The 14,997-nt window shown below is 37.5% G+C and overlaps 1 protein-coding gene across 2 annotated transcripts in view; it reads right to left on the bottom strand.

The window, feature by feature from the left end:
• Positions 1-14,997, bottom strand: part of Samsn1 (SAM domain, SH3 domain and nuclear localization signals 1) — an 85,014-nt gene that overhangs the window by 12,679 nt on the left and 57,338 nt on the right. For both annotated transcript variants that reach the window (XM_028874776.2, XM_028874775.2), the window contains exons 3-7: positions 14,556-14,705; positions 9,225-9,354; positions 7,028-7,179; positions 4,097-4,303; positions 1,437-1,587 (exon numbers count right to left, since the gene is read on the bottom strand). In XM_028874776.2, coding sequence (XP_028730609.2) covers positions 1,437-1,587; positions 4,097-4,303; positions 7,028-7,179; positions 9,225-9,354; positions 14,556-14,705 — 790 coding nt within the window. The remainder of the gene's footprint in view (positions 1-1,436; positions 1,588-4,096; positions 4,304-7,027; positions 7,180-9,224; positions 9,355-14,555; positions 14,706-14,997) is intronic.

The raw sequence follows: 14,997 nt of genomic DNA, 5'->3' as shown, positions 1-14,997 counted from the left end.
GTAGGACTTTTGAAATGAGGTACAAGATAACCCACAAAGGAAGTCAAGAGGTCTGGTTGCGATATACAGGTTGCCTCCATGATCACCATCTGAACTGTTTCTTGCAATATTAAGAATCTCAGCAATGCCTCTCCAACATTGGGCTGGAATCTTAACTCTGAAATCACTAGAAGCTTCTGGTCAAGATGCAAGGGACTTACCGCCTCAGATTCTCACTGTAAGTAGGGAGATTAACTGTCTATCTGAGCTCTGAACAGCACCAAGGAAAACAACAAACATGAAAACATGGGATGAATTTTTACTAAGAGTATTGTGTTTGAAGAAAGTAGTTGAAAGCTACTGTTAGTTTTACATTTGAAAGAGAAGACTAGATTGGATGGTTTCAAATACTTTTTTTTTTTTGAGCTTTGAAGTTAGATTCCATTCTCTTTTTGTGTTTTTTTCTTTAAAAATTGTTGGAGAATTCCATACATGAGTACATTGTATTCACATCATCTCCACCCTTCCTCCTCCTCCAACTGCCACCATTCTCTCCCATCCTCCACCATATCTATAATTATTGTTCACACACACACACACACACACACACACACACACACACACACACAACAATAACAACAACTATACATACAAAGCTATGGAGTCTAACTAGTTTTTCCATATTTGCATGTGTTTAGCAAAGAGGCTCGGTTCCTCTTTTCTTCCATTACAAAGTACTCTGCAGTATTTGGCCTTCCCTAAACTCAGGGTTTGGGGGTTTGACTAGATTTAATAGAAATAGTGTTCTGAATGGGCAATTGTAAAAATAAAATCTACTCCAGTTTTATAAGCCCAGCTGGCATAACTTGTACTCAACTATAAATGAATCTGCATTTATTATTTCATCTTTAATTTATATTTATAAATACAGAGAGCCATCTCTGATAATAAAAGTGAGTGCTGAATATTTTTGCAAGCTATTATAACATTTACAGAGAGTACTATAAACACATGCAAGATGTGACTATATGGTAATGAAATGAATTTTCCTGTGTTGTGGGGAAAGCTCATTAGCTCAGAGCCAGGCTGTGTTGTTCTAGGAAGACATGTATGACATTTCTCACTAATGGCTCACACTGTCACTAAAAAACTTGTCTCTAAGTCTCTTGGTGTTTGAGAATACAGGCATCCACTGTGTGTAAATTAATAGCTTGGGAGAACCAAAACAAGAGACCCAGTGAATTTTTTCCTTTTGTAAGAATACAGTGAAAATCTTTTCCTAATTATACATTTTTGCCAGAGTTGTATCAGATATTATATAAAAATTCTCCGAAGTTATAGGGAAGAATGCTTTATATGATTCTTAGTAAGTGACATTGGGCTTTGCTTTTAATAATTTTACTATTTATATTAAGGCATGATGATCAGGAAGGAGAAGAATGGGTATGTACACTTACTCTCCTCATCCAGGAGACTCTCAGCAGCAGAGAGTAGCCTCATCCTGTCTTCTGGATTTGCAATGTTTAATTCAACAAGATGACTTTCTTGAATATCCTTCAAGTCTTCCAGGGTCTCATAACCATTGAGCAGAAATGTTGAAGTATATTCCTGTAGGAAGAGGGAAATGTGTATAACCTATAATCTAGTAGGGCTCAAATATTGTGTCTTCTCTAAATTAGTAATTATAGAAATGTCTATGATAACAAAAACACCAATGGAACTGATGCCTAAGCTCATTTTGTTTACACTAGTTCCCCACAAACAAACTCTAGGGCATTTAATAGGAAGTACTGTAGATTCTTAACCTTCAGAAGGACAAATGTAAAGAAGTAATAATCACTTGAATCTATAATAGTGGGAAATCATGGATCATTTACCAGCTGAATTGTCCATCCCATTTGGCACTTTTACTTTATCCCTAGTTAAATTGACACAGTATTTTCTGAAGTTTTTCAATACAGTACCTCTAATAGATTAAGGTATAGTGATATTTCTGAACCAATCTCTCTTTTTGATTGCTTGGTCATGAAAACATATACTCTCATTAATTTCCTAGTGTAGCTAAAAATGAACTTGAGCTCCAGTGAGATGGATCAGTAGATAAACTGCTTGCTGCCTAGGCTGATGGCATAGATTGGGCCCCAGAACATAAGGGTAGAAGAAAAAATTCACTCTTGCAATTGTCCCCTACCTCCGAATTCACACCTGGGCACATAACACACACACACACACACACACACACACACACACACACACACACACACACACTAAATGAATAAATAAATGGAAAAAGTAAAAATGAACTTGAAACAGACACAATTTTGTATATAGAATGAGTTTAGCATTTTGACTGATTGAAAGATATTATAGATCTAATCAATCACAAACTTGCTATTTCATTTCTAAATTAAAATTTTAATTACAAGTGAAAAGCTCGCAGTTGAAGAAAGTGTTTATTTCTTTTCCTCAGTAGGGATATTTTGTCTATCGTTTGCATCAATATCTATTAGTGTAAAATGCTTAGACTTCTGATCATAAAGTATTTCAGTGATTCTCAAACTGTGGGTTATGACCCCCACTGGGGTTGTGTATCAGATGTCCTGCATATCATATATTTACATTATGATTCATAACAGTAGCAAATTTATAGTTAGGAAGTAGCAACAAAACTAATTTTATGGTTGAGGCACCACAACATGAGGAACTATATTAAAGGTTTGCAGCATTAGGAAGGTTGAGAACCACCACTCTGGTATTTCTATAACCACTGTTCTAACAGACTGAATATGCAAAGTGAAGTTAAATGGTTTTTCAGTTTCCTCAAAAAATGTATCCCATTTTACTTGAATATAGTTTTAATATCTTTAGTTCAGTTACTAAAATTGAATATGGTATCAGAAAGTTTTAAGTAATCAGGAAAAACTTACTGCAAACCACATTTTAACCAAAAAGGGGGAAGAAGAATGATAATTTGTTTAAAAATAGTCTGTTTTAGAAGAACACAGCATGCCCAAGTTTCCATTATTACACAACAATCTAACTGTGACTTCCTGAGTACAATGTTTAACACACTTAGATGTTTTTCCATGGGTGACGGAGGCAGGTTTCAAACTGTATTTCCTCCCAGGAGTATCACATTGTACCAATCATTCTGTGATGAAACTTAAACAGTATATTGGTAGACATGAGAGTAACTTAATAACTCAGAGATACCAATTTAGAAAAATATAATTCCTATTGTCTTTATGAATTGCAGTATCCAAGTACTGATGAGTGAATTTTACAATGGAATGTAAAACTGAGAATGGAGTGATTCTACTGATGGTGTATACTGTACTATGCAGCATATTATACCGCTTAACAAGAGCTATTTCTTTTAAAAGGTACTAATATAATAAAAATGGGGTTATAAAAACAGATGATTGGAGTGCCAGTGGTAGGTGTGATGGGATCAAGTAAAGTGCTTATAAACTTATAAAACGAACTTTTCTTTCTTTTTTTTTTGTTTTTCGAGACAGTTTCTCTGTGTAGCTTTGTGCCTTTCCTGGAACTCACTCTGTAGCCCAGGCTGGCCTCAAACTCACAGGGATCCGCCTGCCTCTGCCTCCCAAGTGCTGGGATTAAAGGCATTCGATAAAACAAACTTTTCCTTGAAATGATCCTTAGAACACTAATGATCACTGTTTCTGAAATTACTTCTGAGATGATTATTTTTAGTTATTCTCTTTGCACTTCCTTTTGATCTCTCGGTCCCTCAAATTTCACTATATTCTTCATATTCTCTTTACTGTTCTCACTTAAGCATTTTCCCCTGGTCTCATGTTCTCCTGGATATACATTCTTTAATTGTCATTACCTCTTTTCTACATTAATCTCTGCTGTCACTGGCTGCTAAGTACCATTAGGGATTAGTCCAAAGGAAGGGTGTTACATCAAGACCTGTCCTTGCATAATAAAAGTGATAAAGGATAAATAAGAGCTGTTCTAGGAAAACAGATTTTTCCTTTGCTGTAAATCTTATATTTTTAACAACCCTGTGTAAATATTGGTCCACTCTCCTCAACTCTTCATTCTACCCGTTTTCCAGCAAAACCAAAGAGACCAAAGGTTCACTAACCTGAAGGTGAATCCTCTCTAAGAAGTCCTGCAGAGTCTTGGCACTCTCTCTTTTATTGCTTCTGGGCGCCTTTATTTTCTTGGGAGCTGCTTCCTCTTCTGAGATAACATCCACATAAATGAATTTGAAGTTCCCCACTTTATTGTTCAGCATCCCTGTCCACATTCCCATCGGTGTTTTACAGATAATGTCTATGATGTCTCCTTTCTAAGGACAAAAACAAATACAAGTCAAATTCCACAGCACCACGATGCTTTGGTAATATGGACAAAGAACAGAACTGTAGGAATCTTCGAGGAAGGAAGGTACTGTGCTACAGATCTTCAGAGACTACAGAAATAGATAGGAGTTCACTTCTTCAGTGAAAGTGTTCACTATGGAGAGAAGAAAACACCAGCATGCTTGATGATGCTTTTCTTTTCCTTATCATATTAACTCACTAACTTACATTTGCAGAACAATATACATGATATACATGTTAAATGTACTATTGTCTTATGCTTACTAAATATGTATTGGGTAAATAGTATGAGGCATCAGACTATTTCTTTAAGTGTTAAGAAACAGTGATAATAAGTGACTTTTCTCTAGCCTACATGAAGTTAAAGATGATGTCAGAACTCAAACTCAAGTTTTGTGAGCTTAAAAAGAATCCCTTTTTATTCCCTCTCCTAAATCAATATTGAAACATGCTTCAATAAACTATCATTCAAACAGGCTATCGTAAAGGGGAAGAAAGACACTCGGACTCTGCCTATGATTTTAGCTCATCTGATATAGTTTGTTTACAGTATAAAATAAGTCCATGTAAACTGTTTTTATCAAACTAAAGTAATGGGGAAAACTATCTTTCTGGCCTGGGTGGAGACCTAACTTTTCAAGGTACTCAAAATATAAAAGGATTTATCTGTTTGGTCTGACCATTCATCTAGCCAAAGGACTAGGAAGTGGGTTCACCTTAAGCTGTGCTCAAGGCAGAAGAGAAATAATGAGCCCTTTAGTGAGCTAAAGAGCTATTGCTCCCTATAATTGTCACCTTCCTATAGCACTGCAGACAATTTCTCAAGTCTGTCTGAATTACTCAGAAAAACACAACTTTTTCTTTTCATCCTCTTATCTTTTTTAAGTGTGCCTTCCCTAATACTTTGCCTTCTTTCTTTCTCTGCAGTGCCCATCTCTACCATGTGGTTGCTTTTCTGCCATGTGGGTGACCTCCATGCAGAACGAACTCAAATGCCATGTCTTTCTCTGTTCCTCTTCTTCTTCCCTGTAGCTGGGAAGACTTACAACGTGCTATGCTGTTTTTTTTTTTTCTAAACTACAATAAAATTTTCTTAAATTTTGAGATCATTATTAATTCTTTTATTAATGGCACTAAGAATTTCATGTAAGTGCCTCAATTTCCCAGGTAACATGTTGTGACCTCATTGGGATTGCTCAAAATTTATTATAACATCAAAAGGAGATATTATATTGAATAAAATCCACAACGAAGTTTTCAGTGAAGCATGAACTAGGCAGATTGATAGGGCAAAACCAAGTAGCATTTTGTGTATTCATATCTAAGACTACATTTAGCTGTAGAATGCAATTACTGGCAAGAGTAAAATTTCTCCTGGGGATATTTCTTTCTGAGGAAATTTCATTTCTAGGAAAATACATGCCTATTTTATGAGTCATATTTACACAAATAAGAATCATAGTTACTCTTTTGAGATACAACTTTACATCCCCAAGAGATGCTATAGATCCCAATATTTGCTACTTATAAGGCTCTATCCTTAAAGTTATGCTTAAATCTATATTTTATGCAAGTCTGTGAATGTATGATTGACATGAAACACAAATTTTATTTGCTATAGTAATATATAACTGAGTATGATTGTGATTGAAAGATATGATCTCTCTGATTTGGTATAGTATGTGTACTTGTCTGCCTTCTGGGTTTGGGTCTAGGTGTTTGCACTTTTCCCTGAGAGAATGAACTAACAGGTCAGACACCATCCACCTAGGAGACCAGCAATCTCCCAAGGAGCTCTAACAAGTTTCTAGGTGTGGCAGTTCTTCACTGGGTCTTTCCTGTCAGATTTTACACTTGTGGTCTTGCACCTTGTAACTTTTAAACTTCTACATTTCAACAAAGTTAACAGATGACCCAAGCAAAGAGTGTTTCCTTCCTCAGGAACTGTGGGATCTTTATTGTGCTCTATGAGAGATCCAGAAAAATCAACTTAATGGCACATAGGCATAGTTTCATAGGATGTATAATAAACTATGTTCTACTAACACATGGGGGCTTTAAGAAGGACTTCAAATCCTAGGGAGATCATAGCAGAGCTGGCAGCCTGACTTAGGCCAGGGGTATCCTTATGAAGACAACAGCTGAGCCATACACAGGTTTATGACCTACAAAAACTGTGATCGAATTAATATATGTTATTGGAAGCCTCAGAGTCGAGGGTAATTTGTTGTAAGGTAAAATTTGGCGTGGGGTTATCAATTGGAAAAGTGCTCTGGTTACACAATACAACCCAGTTAGAAAGAACTGGAGTTGCCCAGCCACATCTGGATCCTCAAGCCTTGGCTCTGCTGGGTTCCTGCCCCATAGTTCTGTCTTCTCTCCCTCTCTTTGCTCCATTATTTTTAATCTAACTGGAATCAGGTGGGCACGACTAGCTGATCACCTGAGAGTTTCAGAGTTCAGAAAAATGCAGACAATTTATCTCTCTCCCACAGACTCTACGCTTGTATTATCTTATGCTAATGGCCACAGTAGACTGATCCCTCTCACCCCCTCTCACACTAAGTTCAAATTCTTCCCATTGGGGGCCGGTCCAGCCTACTATGAGAAGAACATACTTCCTGCAGTCCCTAAAGTATATCGTGCAACTAGCATTGACAAACCAGGAAGCACATGTAATGTGGGCCCACCTTGATTTTGAGGGAGTCGGTGTCATAGGGACTTGGTGTGAAGTCTGTGTGCACTCTGGCCCGGCCACAGAACGGCCCTGAGTAGGGGCTGTCGTCATCCAGCCGGAAACTGTCCCTGTTACTTGTTCCATCTGAACAGCTCGTTACTCCACCTGGTGAAGGAAAGGTTCACAGTTCTCATGGAAGGTTCTCAGCCTCCTGCATCTTGTCTGAACTGGAGCAATGGATGTCAGCCTCATCAAGCCCCTCATCAAACTCCTTCAGTAGCTCACTCTTCTGAGCTAGCCCTGACTCTTTTCCCTACCAGTCTGGATACGCTCCTCAATCCTATTCCAATACCATCTCATTTTGAACTCTATGATCTGAGCTAGCTTAAAGGGCAGTAGGCAATGCCCAATCGCTGCATTGGAGCATGGCACAGGTTCAAAACTTGACCTAGACAGATAATTTCCATACTCAAAAACTAAGATAGAATTTGATGGACACAGTTTAATTATTATGTATTATTATTGATCATAAATGCCCAACACATGACACTTCAGGGTTCCCTATAACTTACATAATTGTAATAAACATCCTCTCCAGAATTATGAATGTGTACAAAGACTGTGAGAGAGAACTTACAAAGGTGATGCGTTTGCTTGTCATGGGGTGGAGAGGAAGATTGCCCAAATATCTGAACCTCCATGCTATACTAATCTGCCTGTATACTCGCTTTCTGGTCCCCTTCCTTTCTGGTCTTGAACTTCAGGTGTAAGAAAACAAAACAGAACTAAGCAAACAGGAGGAAGCATTCCCTTCTGCTCCAGCTCGTTTCCTTTCTGTGGTGTCAATTCTGTTACCAATGGAAAGGCCTCCTTGTTCCTCCCTCTCCCTCAGTCTCCTCACTTCCTCCTTCAGATTGACCCTTTGCTGCTGGGGGAGGCAACAGCTGCAGCTGCAGTTTCACTAGGATGCAGTTTCACTAGGATGCATTATGAAATGAGCTAAAAAGTCCTGCAGGACATTCCACGTTGTGTGTGAACAGAAATGTGGCATGTAAGTGGGACACCATCTCCCCATGCCTCCCTTCTGGATGAAAGTGTGGGTGCAGGCTTTGCCTCATGGGTTCGAGTAATAAAATTCTTCCCACATTTAGTATCACAAGTTGAATGTGAAAACTTCCAACAGAATGGTTACTTATGAAATCTGAATCACACACACACACACACACACACACACACACACACACACACACACACTACATCCTCCAACTGTTTCTGCGTTAGTTTTTCACCACAAAATAACTGTTCTACAGCTAATATGAGTAAAATTGAGGATATTTAAAATACAGGCTTTTTGGAAGCCATCTTCAAATAACAGAAGTAGTTGACTGCAAAGGAAAAAGAAAATAAACTTTGCAGTGACATTTGAAAGTCCTGAAGAGACTGGAGGGAAGCTAACAGTTTACATATAGAAAGATATAAGACCCCAGCACCATCAGTACTTTCCTGTAGCTCTTATAGCAGAAACACGTGACTGAATCTTGCGTAATGACCTCATAGACAAATATCAGTGTTGACTCAGCAATCCTTCCAGCTGCCTGCTAATCCTCTTTCCCACCCGACTGCTGACGTATCTATCATGTGGTATTAGTCATTGCTTCAGTCTCTACTTACTTATGGTAAATTCAAATGACAGAACTGAGGCAAATGTCCTGCACTTTGCAGAAAATGAGGAAATTTTTTAAAAAGAAAGAAAGGAAAAGGAGGAAGAAGAAGAGGAGGAGTGGGAGGAATGAGAGGGGGAGAGAAGACGGAACAAAGAGAGAAAGGAAAAAGCAAAGAAGGAAGATAGGAGAAATAAAACAGAATTTTACTTCTCGATTTCAAATAATTTTCTATCTTTTGAGTCAAGATAAAACTAGGTTTCCTGAACATACAATTTTGACATCAGGTTTTATTATCAATACAATTTTTTGAGGCATTTTCACAAGAGCCCTGCAGGCTATAATGTCAACGTATACTATCCTATGTGTCACAATCAATAACTGCATGTATATCCCATGTACCCAGCCTCTTCAACTTCTCTATCATCAAATGTCTGCATCTTTGTTTCTAACCTGGTAAACAACCTCAGGCTGACCATGCATTGTTTTTTTAACTGGTTTAGCCCAGGCTTCATTTCTTAGCTGTCACCCCTTATGCATCAGCCTTACTTGAAGAACTCTGCCCACTGTAGAGGCTATCCAGAGAGTCGCTGGGTTTGAGGGAGCTCTTCTCTGTATGTGTTCCAATCATGGGATCACTGTTCCGATATGGGAGGGCTTCCTCTCCATTTTCCTCCTCCTTCAAAACAAAACATATCAGAGGTTAAGTGTACGGATCAGATTTCCATGGAGATGTTCACTGTTCGCACTGACTCTACAAGCAAGACACATTTAAACAATAAAAGACTCATGAATACATCAGCATAAAATATGAGAGTCATTAATCTTCAGTTCATTTTCTAGGAAAAACAGTTTAGAGGATATTTGGAAAAATTCCCTAGATGAGACATCGTTTAGTGTGGAATTCAACTGCAATTATAATGGTCTGTTTTTGAAAATAAAGATGAATATCGTATCAAGATTATTTAATCAGAAATGTTAGCTGTGTTGGCATCAGCGCTTTGTCTAAAGTGCAGTTACTTCTTCATGTTCTCGCTCTTATCTGTTCGCCACCATTACTAATCCTTTGAGATCTGATACTACAGGTTTGAGCTCTGCACATTTGTTTCATGTCAGTTATTTGCACACTACCAGATCACTAGATATGAATAAAACATGCTCACTTTGCAATTCTAAAGCAAGCCTTATTTCAGGAGCTTTACAAATCTCATACTGTGCTTGCCACCTACTCAAGTGAAAAGCAAATCTTGCATAAAATTAGAAAAGACAGACAATTTCAAAACAAATTACATTTCCTTGAAAACATCTCAAATGTTTGCCATTTTTAGAAAGTTTGGACAAAGCCTATGAATTTCTTAATACTCATCACATTGTAATTCAATAGTCTTATTTTTGAACATTACTGAGCATTGATAAAACTTTATAATAAACATAGACTTAGTTTGATTCTCTACTTTTATCTATTCTTTATTCATTCAGTTATTCAGGGAATGTTTATAAAGCACAGCCTAGGTACCTGCCACCTTTCTAAAATCTGTGGCCACTCTAATAAACAAGATCACAGATGAAAGGTTTTTGCTCTAACAAATGATGTTCTAGTCTGAATGGGTGAGGCATACTTTATAAGCTTTATATATCTTTAAGGAAGTTGGACATATGTACATGGAAATATTATCATGAGGCATATAAGTATTGTAAAGGAGATAAATGTATAATTTGAGGGAACCAGTAAATTGGGCAAGAATGAAAAAGGTTAGTTATTTAGGTGAAATGAATTCCAAAGACTTCAATTATAAGGTAGAAAATGCCCAGAATCTACTTGAAAATGTATGAAGATAACCTTTTATAATATGTTGGCCTGAATTATGAGAAAACAGCACTTTGTTTTCTTCTGAAGATACTTTTCTAAGCCAAAGGAAAGATAAGAACAAAACTAAACTCATAATTAGCCTTGGGTGTTCAGGCCAATGTCATGAGAGAAAGGAGGGAATTGCATATTACCTCAAAGCAGTGGTTGAGAGCCAATTCATGAAGAACATTGTAGACCACTGTGATAGCCATGGGAACATGACACCTAGATCTTAATGTGTGTTGTAAGAAGCACATGAACCTTGGGTTGGACACTGAATGCTATAATTCCATATTGTTTGTCATCTCCCCAAACTCAACATGTGCATTAAATTTCCACTGTGAGGTATCATAAAAGGGGAAACTTAATCTGACTTTGGTGTTTAGAGGCACAGCCAGTCTGACTTTGCTGTTCAGAGGCATGGCCTTTGGGAGGTGATTGGGATTAGACAGATCATCATAATAGGGCCTCCCCGACTGGGTATTGGTGGCTTTACTAACAAATGGATAGACACTAAAACATCTACACATAATACTGCATTTGTCGCTGTGTGATAACTTCTGTTGCCTTGTAACTCTGCCACCAAAAAGGTCATCACGAGATGTGGCCACCCAATCTTGGGTCATAACTGTGACCCCAAATAAGGCTGTCTGTGAATAATAACCAGTCTTTTGTGTTATGCCATTAGCAAAAGAAATAGGACTAATACACCCTAGTGATTCCAGTTATTTCCCTTTGTATCTACCTGTGTGTTTGCACTGAGGCCAGACCCTCACTGCCTCTCAGTAAGTAGCGGAATATTTACCAATAACATTTGTGCCTGTTCTGGTGAGGAGAACAAAGGAGCTCATCTAGTGGGAAGTTTTGGTTCAAAATCCCCACAGATCTAACCAAAACGTTCTCAGAAGAGGGCTGATACTTTTCTTCTCTTCCTCTCTTTTTATAGATGTCAGCCTTGTATTGCCATTGCAAGGCTTGCCCTATGCACATACACTTCTTAAGAGTTCACAGGTGCTGGGAGGTGGCAGCACACCTTTAATCTCAGCACTCAGAGGCAGAGGCAGGTGGATCTCTGTGCGTTTGAGGCTAGCCTGGTCTACAAAGAGAGTTCCAGGACAGTTGGGCTGTTACACAGAGAACCCCTGTCTCGACAAACAAAATAACAACAAAGAGTTCACAGGCATTTCCCTAGCTAATCCTTGGTGTTTCTTTTATGTCTTGGAGGTCTGCTCCACAGAGGACCAGCTAGAGGACACTGTAATGAAGGAATCCTTTACAAGACAATCTGAAGTTTTAATCTGGGGCCTGATGGGCCTTGTTCCTGCCTTTCAGAGATCTTTTCACACTTTCTTGTCCAGAAAGGATCTTATTGGAGAAACAATAGACAGAACTTAAAGGTGGCTGTGGTAATGCAGGCAGGGGAGGCTAGCGACTTGGTTTAAATCAGGGACAATTTGAATAGAAAAAATAAAGTCCCCCCCCCAAGACAGGGGTTCTCTGTGTAGCTTTGGTGCCTGTCCTGGATCTCACTTGGTAGATCAGGCTGTCCTCGAACTCACAGAGATCCACCTGGCTCTGCCTCCCAAGTGCTGGGATTAAAGGCATGCATCACCACTGCCCGGCTCAAAAAAATAAAGTTTTAAGTATTCTTTGGACATTAGAAACAAGAGGATAATAATGATTATATTATGATGTATAATGATAATTATGTTCAAAGTGGGAGAAAGAATTTGGAGTGATTCTTATTTCCCCTTACTTTTTCTTTGGTATCTAGAATCATGAAAGTATGGTCTTTTGCCATTGGAAATAATAGATGAGAAATAATTGTTTTCTGATAGAAATGTTGAGAATTTCAATTTTTTAATATGCATAGGTTGTGGTATCTATTGGACATTTCTGTGATACCATCAAATTTGATTTAATATAGCAAGTAAGTGAAGAAGTCATATCTAGAGATACTTTGAAAAACAGTGCATAACACTGTCTAAGATCACAAAAGAGGAGAGGGTATATTAATGGAGCATCCCATATTTTGAGAAGCCTTAAGAAGACTTAATATTGCTGGGCGGTGGTGGCGCACGCCTTTAATCCCAGCACTCGGGAGGCAGAGGCAGGCGAATCTCTGTGAGTTCGAGGCCAGCCTGGTCTCCAAAGCGAGTTTCAGGAAAGGCGCAAAGCTACACAGAGAAACCCTGTCTCGAAAAACCAAAAAAAAAAAAAAAAAAAAAAAAAAAAAAAGAAGACTTAATATTTAGGGAGAGGGAAACAAAAGTAAAGCCAAGAAGAGTTCTGTGAAAGAGAAAAGTTCAAAGAATGCTCAAAGAAACAAAGAGAAAATTTTGCATGTAAACATGTCATCACGTGTGTCTATAGCTTAAAAGCAAAGTGTCATTGTGTTTGGCAACAAAGGGGTTATTACTATTGTGATAGTATTCTGGGGACAGAATTCAAGTAGAGGAGGGCTGAAAGAGAAAATGGGCATAAGACCTATGGATTGACAATATAGACCTGAAAGTTTATGCATACACTTTTAGATTTATGATCTGTATGTTTATAACAATATTGAGTATGATGGTGAGGTGACTTTAAACATTGCTGCCAAGGCAATGTAATGGGGAAAGAAGAGTTTTCAACAAGTGAAGCTGAGTCAACTAAATATTTCCATAAAAAAAAGGAAGTTTTACTCCCCCGAAACACCAGATAGAATATCTAACCACAAATGGCTCTTACACTAAAATTTAAGAGCTAAAATTATAAAGCTGTTAGGAGAAAAGGCAGAAGTAATCTTCATTATATTGTGTTAAGCAATATTTCAACTATGATGCCAAAAGCAAATAGCAAGAAAAAAAAGAAATTGGACTATTATAAAATTATAAATATTTGGGATACAAAGAATACAATAAAAATGAAAATATGATGCACAGAATAATAGAATATACATTTAGAAGTCATATAATGGATAAAAGACTCATTCAGAAATTATATAAACATTTAAGACTTATTAAATGACAATAACCAAATATTAAAAAGCCGAAAAAAATTTAAATAGACGTTTTCTGAAGAGAAATAGATAGAAACAACAAACACATTAAAAGATCTCAGTATCATCCATTAGAAGAAAAACATAACTGAAAAATTACAGTGTGAATCTACTTCGTCTGCACTAATGGCTGATACTTAAAAAAAATACCACAAGCTGACATGATACAGAAACATTGGAGCCACTTACATATTTATATCGGCTAAGTAAAATTGTGCATAGTTTTGGGCAAGCAGTTACCAGCTTCTCAAAATATTAGATGTAGATTTACCATACATCAAAAAGAAACAAAAAATATTTTCATACAAAGAATCACACACAAGTGTTTACAGCAGCATTAATTATATTATGTCCAAAGTAGAAACAGCCTAAATACCCACCAGTAGATGTGGAAAATGTAGACTATTTATAAATGAATAGTATATGGTAATAAGAAGGCATGAATTACAGGTGCTTGCTTACAACTTAAACAATATACTGTTCTTCACACACTAGATGTGTGGATTTTTTTCTTTAAAATGGGAGTAATAATCATTTAAGAACCATACAACTGGGCCAAGCAAATAGCTCAATGGGTAAAGGCACTTGTTGAGCATGCCCGAGGACTTGAGTTTGATCCAAGGAACCCATGTAAAGTTGAAAGAGAAAACAGACTGAAAAGTTGTCCTCTGATGTCTGTGTGCACCCTGTGGCACTCACGAACACAAGAATACAGGTTTCTTCCTTCCTTCCTTCCCTTCCTTCCTTCCTTCCTTCCTTCCTTCCTTCCTTCCTTCCTTCCTTCCTTCCTTCCTTCCTTCCTTCCTTTCTTTCTTTCTTTCTTTCTTTCTTTCTTTCTTTCTTTCAGAACTACAGAACTTCTGGGTATGACAGTAGAAGGAAAAAATATGTCTAAGTGCTTCATAAAGCACTAAATAGTCTAGATCTAGGGAAAGAGCCGACTGAATATGTTACAAAAAATATAAAAATATCGATGAGAAAATATACTTACTTTTTCCTCAGAAAGGGCTTTGATGTATTTTTTCCCCACTTTCTTCTTCATTGTCCATGAAATAGCCCTCATTTTTTTACCTAGATTTGCTCCATTATTTGAAGTTTTCTTTTGTTCTTCACTTCCATTTGTTACTTCCCCTTCATGGACCTGATATAGAATGATTTACAAAAGATGAAATGATCATTTGTTTGGGTTGAGTGTTTGTCAGTGCTAGGGATTTCAAATGCTAGGCATGCGCACCACATCAAAACCCTGTGTCCAACCCTAAGAGCACTCATTGATACTCTCCTTAGAGAGAATCCAAGTTTGGATTTTTTTTTTTTGTGTGATCATTCTGTGCTCTACACATTCTGGGTATAACATGTATTGTTAAACATTTCTAGCTGGCTACCTGCATAAGAAACTTGTTCAAAAGTTCTCATCTTTGCATGTGAAATTC

Source organism: Peromyscus leucopus, chromosome 12, assembly GCF_004664715.2.
Source record: "Peromyscus leucopus breed LL Stock chromosome 12, UCI_PerLeu_2.1, whole genome shotgun sequence".
In the NCBI taxonomy this organism is placed as follows: Eukaryota; Metazoa; Chordata; class Mammalia; order Rodentia; family Cricetidae; genus Peromyscus; species Peromyscus leucopus.
The sequence above is the reverse complement of the archived record's forward strand: the minus strand, read 5'-3'. Positions and strand labels throughout refer to the sequence as shown.